This window comes from Nuphar pumila, chromosome 7 (genome assembly GCF_984573655.1).
Source record: "Nuphar pumila chromosome 7, dmNupPumi1.hap1.1, whole genome shotgun sequence".
Lineage (NCBI taxonomy): Eukaryota > Viridiplantae > Streptophyta > Magnoliopsida > Nymphaeales > Nymphaeaceae > Nuphar > Nuphar pumila.
Window position 1 is genome coordinate 38060716 of NC_143255.1, and position 10524 is coordinate 38071239.

The 10524-nt window shown below is 35.6% G+C and overlaps 1 protein-coding gene across 1 annotated transcript; it reads left to right on the top strand.

The window, feature by feature from the left end:
• The first annotated feature begins 9635 nt into the window (after nucleotides 1-9635).
• Nucleotides 9636-10277, top strand: LOC149831965 (VQ motif-containing protein 20-like). The gene has a single exon (XM_090013125.1). The coding sequence runs from the start codon at nucleotides 9636-9638 to the stop codon at nucleotides 10275-10277; it is 642 nt and encodes a 213-aa protein (XP_089869251.1).
• The last annotated feature ends 247 nt before the right edge of the window (nucleotides 10278-10524 follow it).

Consider the following 10524-nt stretch of genomic DNA (forward strand, 5'->3'; position numbering starts at 1 on the left):
TAACAATTAAACTATTCTGCCTATGTAAACAAAACAACATAAACAACTAACTATCTTATTGCTAATTAATTAAAACCACTAATAGCATAAACAGCCAATGAGTAAAGAGCATATGCAATCAAATACTTAATAAACAAGTAATGGAATTATCTAACGTAGGTAATAAACAAATGCTGAATAAAAACTATGATAGAAACATTACTAAATAAGAACTAACACAAGCGCTGAACCTAAATATTACACAACGCTGAAACTAAATAACACAAAATGACTAAACCTAACTATAAAAAAAATTGCTGACTGAAGAACCGATTGAAAGTAAATATTAAAACAGAGTGAATAAAAAAATGCTGAACTAGATGTTAAAAATTAAGATGCACTAAATGACTGAAACACTATATGCTAAAACGATTGAAAAGAAGGACTACCAACTGAATAAAAACTTTGTAAATACAGCTATGCTGGAGGACATGACCAACTGATAAAAACAAAAACAAAAATGGAACTGAAAACGATTAAAATATTGCTTGATTAACCTATACTAAAAATCAACAACCTAACCTATATGAAAATCAAATAATCTGTAAAAACCTTAATGCTAACTGCGAATCAACACTATGAATGAACACAAACCCTATATGAATCTAACGATCTACATGCACGTCAAGAAGATGAAGACACCTATTTTTTTTCTCTTTTCAGATGTTAAACTAAGCTAACATGATACGCTGATGGTGATATGATGAACCGATCTAATATACAAAGCTATGCCCCTACATCTACAGAAAAACAAGGTCGAAGAAATGAACCGTTGAGGATTGCCTCCAACAGAGGGGTTAGGGAGAGAGCGGCATCTCACGATCTATGCCCGTGACACTGCACACCTTGATGATAGACAATGAAGAAGATGCCGGTAAAAAAAAAAGGGTAGAGGAAGGAAAGAAAGAGAGAAAAAGAAGTAGAATAAAGAAGAAGAAGAAGAGAGAGAGGGGAAGAAGAAAGTGGCTGGAAGGAGAGAGAGAGAGGGAGAGGGAGAGAGAGAGAAAGGGGCATGAGCTTCAAGCTGGGAGGTGTGAATTCCAAAGAGAGAGACCCCTTTTCTTTTCTCAAACATCCAATTTATAATATTTTAATTAGGTTTTGGAAATTTTTTCAAAAAGAGTTTGTATATTTTTTAAATATTTCAAACAACTCCATTTTTTTGAAAGTATTTTCCAAAAACTTAATTAATTTCTCAAAAAGGCTCAGAAAGGGTTCAAGTTGCTCAATTTAATATTTGATAAAAACTTTGAAAACCTTCGCAAACACGCATTTTTTAAGCATTTATTGACATGATCATGCATGAAAAATATATGAATTTATGTGTAAAAATTATGCATGATCATATAACAACTGAATAGCATGATTAGGAATCCATAATTCTGATGTTCAGTATGATGCTTAAAAATGTTGATATATATTACATGTTCTTTTAGCCTATGACATGAATTCAATTATGAATGTATTTTGTATGGAGAAAAGCATGACATTGATGCATGTAAAATATTATTAAATGTGAATGTTTGACTTTGAGAAATGAGTGTAGAGTTTTAGAGTTTCAGGATAAGACTTGTCTTGAGAATGCCACGTTTATGCCTTGAGAGGGGCATTGTAAGTGTCGTGACATAATGAGATGAATCTGTGGTGGGTTTTATTTTTAGAAATTTGTCATGTGTCTCTTAATACATGTTAAAAGTAGTTAGTGAACATTGGTTATTATATAATGCACTAACAAAAAAAAAAAAGCTAAAAGAATAATGTGCATAGGATAACAATATAACGTATGATAAGGAACTCTACTAGGAGGGATATGGTCTAGGGCATTGTTTGGGGTGTGTGTACCTCATTTATACATCGAGATTTACTCAGAAATTCCTAGGTAACCCTTAGGAGGTTGAAAACATTACCCACTTGAAATATGTAGGATGTAGGATGAACCACAAACATTGGGGGCATGTATAACTCCTCGGATACCATGGGGGTAGGTATAACTCCTCGTGCACCTTGAGGACAACCAACACCGTAGACTTTGAGTTGTCCATATGGGTTTCTACGCTAAAGAAGGCTATTTCTAGAATAGTCGATTAGAGTAAAATGCAGATGTCTACTTTGAGAAAGACGATAGAAAAAAGTAAAAATGGGTAAAATCCGTAATTAACATGTGTGCTTAGTTAACAAACTAAACTAAGATTAGGAGTTTAGAGCTCAATATAGTTGTAATGGTTGTGTCTCATTTGTAAATGTGAACTGACTGAGTTATGGACTCACCCCCTCTATTAGTTAAAACTGTAGGTTCAGGGATGACTGACAACTGAAGGATTTGACCTTAGACTTAGACTTAGCTACCATCAGACATCTAAGTACTTAGAGTATTTTCATCTTGCATTTTTTTCATTGTAATTGGGATACTTTTATTTGAGATGGTAATCATTGCTATTGATGAAAGTATGAACATTATTATCATTATGAAAAAATAATTATTTGCATGATTATTATGATTATTTTGGTAATTTCCCTCAAGAAACTGATGTCCATGAACCCAAGCTCGAGAGGTTCTGGTTTGGGTCGTTATATATATACTTATTCAAAATTATGTAAAGTGATTGTATTGCATTTAGTCTACTTGACTTTTTGAAGCCATGGGCACATTTGACTCCTCCAGGTTAGGACAAAACGTCTTATTCATGACAGACAGGACAATGGTCTTGTTCAGTTTATCTTGGACAAGTTTTTAATTTTAATTTTAATTTTTTAAATATTGTCCCATTCAAGGGAGGCTGGTATAAAAAAATTTGCATACCGAAATCAGATTTAACATCATTCACTCAATAAATTACTAAAATATGAATTAAATACAAAACCCTTAAAATCTAAAGCATAATCGAAAAAGTTCAAATTTAGCATCATTCTCTCAATAAATTACAATGAAAGGGGTAAGCCCACAGAGTTTTATGCTGCTAGGATAGAAACCATAAATATGGCAGGCATAGCCAGTGCGACTAGATCCCTGATCCTGGGAGCCGTTTCTCTGTGTAAATATAAAAAAGACACAAAACCCTTAAATTGTGAAGCATGTCTGAAAAAAAATGGATTGAACATCATTCCCTCAATAAATTATAAAAATAGAGATTGAAATACAAAATTCTTAAAATCTAAAATATACAAAAAATTCAGATTTAACACCATTTTCTCAATAAATTATAATAGTAAGAAATTTTTTATTATTTACACCGAGAAACACCCCCAAAGACCTAGCCGCATTGGCTATGCCTACGGTACTTATGATCATTGTCTTGGCAGCATAAAACTTAGTGGGCTTACCCTTGCCATATAATTTATTGAGGGAATGATGCTAAATCTGAATTTTTTAGCATATGAATGAGAAAGTGGATGTCTACCTACATGTCTTCACCTGCAAAAATTGTATTTAAAGATTTTTTTTGACAAATCTGCAAAAATCTATATACAAAACCTACAATCAGACTTTGTTCAGTTTTTTTTATGCGTAGACAGGATTTTATAAGGATCTAAAATTCAATAGTTTTGAAATTTCTGAATTTTTCTACATTATAAAATTCTACCTACACATAAAAAATGTTTGATAAAAAAGTTACTACCAGAATCTGAGTTTGAATCCCGTGAGATTCATGCAGCATTCAAAACATAATGTGAACCGATTGTTCAATCAGATCCTACCTTTTTTATCAAACCCAACTGAACTGGTTCTGATTAATCGGATGTCTTACCCAACCTTCATACATCACTAATTAGGTCTGGGTGCAACTATATAACAACATCACGGTCAGTAGCAGTTTTATCAGAATCGAACAGAATTTCAAATCAGCCAAAAAGCCATTCACTTCAAGTCAAAATCATGCCCACATAACGAATCAGCTGAGTTCGACCCCAATTCAGCTTGAATCTGGCAGAATCAGCCCAATTCAGCTTAATCGGAGTTGAATCGGCCCTTTTGTTTTATTATTTTTTAAAATTAAAAATATAATATTGATTCAACTCGAGTTTGAAACGGCAGGTTTTTATAATCATTTTGAAAATCGATTCTGATCTGAAACCCATCTGACAATATTGGTCAATAACCCATAATTAATGTCGTTTATCTTAAAAATATGATATCGATCAAACAAGTACAGTCAGTACCTTCTTTTACATTGTTTGGCAGTCTGGGATGTTTGGAGTTTTGTGGTAAACCACTTTCACAGATCTTTTACTCCCGTTCAGAATATAATTCAGGAATTGCAACGATGGTTCCATATTAAATTTAAGTAGAAGTGCAGATTGATGAAGCAATCTCCTTGCTGAAGACATACACCATCCCATCCTTGTCCTATGGGACACGTATTTTGAGTGAGAGTTCTGTCATATCATTTCATGTTTTTCAAAATCAATCAAAAACATCTCAAAAGGTTATTTTTTAATGCTTTTCGGCTCAAGAAAGCTGGTTTTCATTTGTCTTTCTAAAAAAAGAAGCTTTTGTCTTTAGCAAAGTCGATTTCAAGTGATTAGATACTTGTTTTATTTTTGTCTGATCTCTCTCAAATAAGACTTTTCTCTCACAACAGCGAGTTTATGGGAAAACCTTAGTATGAAACAAGGTACTAGTTTAATCTGAAGTCCAATCGCCTTTGGTAAGACCTCTCTGCCTGTACGTCAGGCATCACAAGAGTCTCTTGCGTTAAGTTACCTACGCGCCTCTAACGATCTTCTTGCACTGTCAAGCCGTCCTTGTCTTTATCAAAAAACTTTCTTTTTTAAAAAACTTCACCACAACTGATCTTTTTCGCTCTATTTCAATTGATATGTTTACTTTTTTGTTATCGATCGAACTTCAAACACTCAACAATAAAGAAGGGCATTTTGTAGGCACTTAATTTCAAAAAAAAATATTTTGTCATGCTCCAAAAGTTTTTTAGAGCTTATTTCAATATGATTTTTAGCTTCTAGAACTACCTTTTCAAGGTTTTTGACTAAAGAAAGGTTGAAGATGAGATTCTCAGCTTTTGAAGAAGCCAAAAATCAGGTCGATTTGATACCGAGATCAAAAGTTATGACTAAAACCATTTTTAAAAAAATAATGACATTAAATTATTGTTATTGCCCATGGAATTGTGGTATGTAAAATTTGGTTTTGGTGCAATCGTATTGCTCATGACAGAGTTGATTTCTCGGCCAGGAAAATGAAGCAGGATGCTTGGATGGCGTGTAAGGAGAATTATCTTAAGTTGGCTTGGAATGATTGTGATAGGAAGACAATAAAAAAAATATATACCGTCAGCTCACTTTTGTCCATCCATTTTAAAGTCATCCAATGCTGCATGTTCATCTAGATCATGTAGATGAAAGGGTCCAGGACACCGTTTGAAGTCTCAGTCAATGAAGATGTTGGTTCATGCCGTGTAGGGCAAAAGTGCTATATCCCCATATGACAGGAACGCTCCCTTTTGAACAAGGAAACTCACAAGGACCAAACAAAAGTGCAATTAGTTTTTTTGACTTACATGTATGACCAAAGGGTTCTGTTAAAAAAAAGAGGAAATCATCATCCTACGGCTGATATCACCATAGATTTTTCAAACTGTTGGTGTGAAATGCTTTGGTCAAAGCTTTACCATCCATTCAAAACTATCTTTTAGTTTATTTTCCGGTGGTCCAGGGATTTATTCAGCTTATGAATGGTGTTAGAAAGATGTGATGTAGACCAGGATCATGTTATGGGGTGTTTGGCTTCATCCATTCTTCTCAAAATATCAGATAAACTTAGAAATAGTAGGTGGATCATAACATATTTTTCAAGCTTCAATACAGCACGCAATGGACCCTTTGCGGTTACTTTTTTGAAAATTTTACAAAAACATGCCTACTCTACATTTGCAAATACTTCTGTCTTTAGTATGATTGACCTTCATTTTCCTATGCTTAACCTTAAGGGGTGCCCTCCGGTGGGTCAGCTTAAGGCATTCAAAGTTAAAAGATGTTGCAAGTTTGATATCTGGGGTGTGTGACATTTACCACAAGCTTTGAAGCCAAAAGAAAACTATCCGTGGTGAGAAAGAGAGAGTATTTGTGAAATTTCTTGCTACAGACATCGGAATAGGGGCACCATCAACATCGCACCTCTTAGCTTATAACTGAACGTCAAAACCATAACAATGGTCTTCCAAATATTTGAAAAGGAAAAAATCTGAAGGGGTTGGTCTCAAGCACCTGTTTCATACAGATAGGCAAACTCGAGGAACTCGTGTAATTTCTCAAATGGTAATTGTGCATTTTGTGAATTTAGTGGAAAAAGAAAGTGTGTTTTTGCAAATTATTGTTTTTGACAAAAAACTTAGAGGCATTCACTTTTGACACCATTTTGTGTTTTGGCTGAGACTGAAAAAATATGAGAAACATGGCCAATTCACAACTCAAAATATGACAAATCTGGTCAATTGATTTTTTCTTCACAGTTTTATCGCATCTGAAAAATTAAGTGTCTTGATCAAACCACTTGTCTAAGTTGTTGCCTGAAAAAATCAAGCATCATGGAAGTTATCACCTGAAAAAATCAGGCATCATATAAGTTAGTTCGAAAAATCAGGCGTCATGATTTTGACCAAACCAAGGAGCAACACTGTCAAGAAAAAACAATAAATTAACTCTGTTTTGTTATATTCTTTAGTTTGCAATCAGTACTTGTGGTATTGGGCTAAAAATTAGTGCCATCTACATTATTGTTTGTTATTATTTTTTTTGGAAAGAAATCCTTTAGGGTTAGTTGATTGCAATCAGATGCATGAGAAAAGAAACGACTGACTTTTTTTTCTTTTTGATTAGTTTTTTTTTTCATTGATTAGGTTTTTTTCTTCTTCCTTCTTCCCCCATCAAACAAAGGACATTTGTTGGACTTGAAACAAAAAGAGCATAACGAACAAAACCAATGTTATGTTCCGTTCTGCTTGTTCATTTTGTTCAATCTTGAACAAGCCAATCAAACAAAGGTACCAAAGCTCTCGAGAAAATAACGAAAGGACCAAAAATTTCATTGTAACGACAACACACATTTTTCAACAACTTTGAAAGTCATGGCCAAAAGTGAAAAACTTGTCCTCTTCGCGTTTGCTGGGATTAATAATAATAAAAGAAGCCACGAGCAAGAAAATTGGACGGTGGTACTGGACACGGCTTAATAAACTTCACGACTGTTTATTTGGAGGAAGTGGAAAACAGCCAAGGGTTTTAAGCTCCGTCTAATTTGAAGGTCAACCAGCTGCACATGCTGCATACTATTCACAAGTATTGGTCAAAAAACTTATAGAGAACGTGGAACACAAGGGTAAAATAAAAGGGATACGATAAATATATTTTTTTTTGAGAGAAAAAGGGTTATTCATAACAAATATGAGAAAAACCGATATCGTTTCTGCTGCAAATTTTTTTTTTATTGTAGGCAAGCTGGGTTTAGGCAGATCCCACCAGTTATACATCATACAATTGAGATTTGAACTTGCAACGTCCCAAAACAAAGTAACGTGCATTGACAGCTCCTACCAAACAAGCGGAGCCCCCCGTTGGTATAGCGGTAGCCTACGTTTTTTAAAGGTATGCTTCAGAAGGTTACCCCGAGCTTATCGTTAAATTGCCGCCTCCTCACCGCGTGAACATGACAATCCGGCCGGACCAAGACATTTACTTTGACGGTTGAACAACAGGAAAGTCGGCAACTGCTGCACTTAATTATTCAGATTTAATGGTCATTACTTGTAGAAAAACCACTGTGAAAAATACTAATCACATCCGGAAGTTAGGGTTGGGAGACGGACCGGCCCGGCCCGGCCCGGCCCGGCCTGGCCCAGTCAAAGCCAGGTTCAGGCTAGCCCCTTAGCCCTTGGAAAAGGCTCAGTCCACGGTCCGCCCATTAGGCATGTGGGCCTTTTTGGGCCAGGCCAAGCCACACATACACAGACACACACACACACACACATATATATATATATATATATATATATATATATAGTAATGGGTACATGCTAAATGAAATATGCTAAATGAGTTTTCCAGGTTTTTTTTCGTTTTATTTTTTAATTCTGAAACGTGCTAAATGAAAATTGACCAAAGATGTTTTTTTGCAAAAAGAAAAAAAAAATACCAAGCACGAGGCGCTTTTCCTGACATGGCTTTAGTCCAGAAGCTCACTGGGCTTTCGAGCTCTGTTGCTCACTGTGCTTTCAGTGAAGCTCTCTCTCTCTATCTCTCACATACACATTTTCAATTTCATTTTTTTCATGCTACACAAACAAGTGAAAAAAAATATTTAGAAAATTTATCATATCAAAACTTCTCATAGGCAATGAGAAATTTTCTTGCTTCCAAACCCCCAAGTAGAAGAATTTTTCATATGTATAAATGGTGAAATCACGCAAAAATAAGAAAAATAACTCTCATTTGGAAGTGCATGATTATGGTTAATTTCTCCATATTGGGCAGAATTTTCCCATTATGTACCTACTTCCATATGTGGCAGTAGGATCTTGAAATTCTAGGAAATTCAAGATTAAATAACCCAATAAATTTGACGACCACAAAACCCTTTCATATCCGGAGGAAAAATTCCTGATCATACACCTGACCAATGAACATAATGCATATTCAAAAACATTAACTCATGGCTGACACAAGGCAACTGCCGTGTTGGATGAAATGGTTGAATATATATATATATATATATATAGAGAGAGAGAGAGAGAGAGAGAGATCTGTATCATCTGACATGTTTGATGATACGTTGGATGAAGCATCGCCGTTGATCGTGCACGATCAAACAACAATGCTTCATCATTTTTTTGTGCGCTCACAAGATTTTAAGAATTCTTTTTAATCAACCACAAAATGTTGCTACTGATTTCGTTGCCTACACGTTCATGACACAATATGTGCATTTCCACTCGATTGGCCGAATAAATACCTCGTTAGTGGAGCTGCATTAGAGAGTTATTCATGAATTATATCTTAATTGTTATTCAAATGGGAGATATATATAAGGGTTTAGAGATTAATACCACGAAAACATTATAGCATTAAAAATGATAATTCAAATTCCTTGCTTGCAATAACGACCACGAATTCCGTATTTTTCATTATTAAAAGTATATACCACTTTTTATTTTGCTATTGATGCCCACAAAATTGATAGTTCACATCCACACCCTCAACAATATTATAGCCGACAAAGTCGGCAACCAAGTTGAAATAGAATAATAACGAAGCAAATAGGATAGAGAAAGCAAAGAGAAAGAGAGAGGTGTGATAGCCCAAAAGGCAAAGCAAACGAAAGGAAAACCGCGTTAAACTAACGTCCGCCACCCCCGCCGTCCCGTGGTAAGCGAGTTTCCCTCCTAAATTAACATCACATCCAACTACTCACCGTCAAACCCTACAATGCATACACCACATCCCCCTCCTTGTCAACGGTCATAAGTGTTGGCTGCCTATATTTACAGTGCCACCCAACCCCTCTGGAATACCATCCCCACAGACCCACAACAACACCGTAAAAAACAGCAAGCCTCTCTCCCTCCTCTCTCTCAATTATCCTCAAGATGAGCCCACAATCTTATGATGACCACCATCACAGCAAGAAAGAGCTCCAAGGGCCAAGGCCTTCTGCACTCAAGGTGACCAAGGAATCCCATCAAATCTACAAGTCATCTTCTTCTTCGTCCTCCTCATCCTCGGCATCCTCATCAATGACACAACAACGCCATCCCATCATAATCTATACACATTCACCGAAGGTGATCCACACCCAGGCTCATGATTTCATGGCTTTAGTTCAGAAGCTCACCGGGCTTTCTAGCTCTGATGCTCGTTCGGTACCTCCACAATCTTCTCCATCATCACCACCACCACCTCTACCACCACTATCTTTTGGATGCGGCGCACTTGAGGGAATGGACATGAAGAACTCTAGAAGCAGCCATGAGGATAACACATCTTCGGCAGTCGTAACGGACGATAATTTTGTTGATGTTCCAATTAGTTCTTCCGCGGTATCTCCCATATTAGATGCACACAATCCTTTCTTCTCAGATATTCCATTCTTTGCGCCGAGCACTTCTGAATACTACTGCTCACCGCACTATTTATATAAATACCCAGATCCAATTTTCTCTCCAACAAATCTTGGGAATTCTTTCTCTCCCAATGTTTTGGAAGTGCTCAAGGCCTTTCCTGACTACTGACCATGAAACCTGCAACCGAACGACAGTTAAATAAAATGGTTCTTTCTCCAAGCTTTTAAACGTGGCATTTTTTTGTTAGAGATTATATATATTGATATCCTTATTATAGATTAACATAAATTTGTGAATCACATGATTAATTCATTTTTTTTCATCTTAGAGTGTTGTCTCTATGTGGTTCAATTGTTTATTTTTGTCCTTACGAAAGCAAGGAATCCAAATATATCATATTTAGACACTTCTTCAT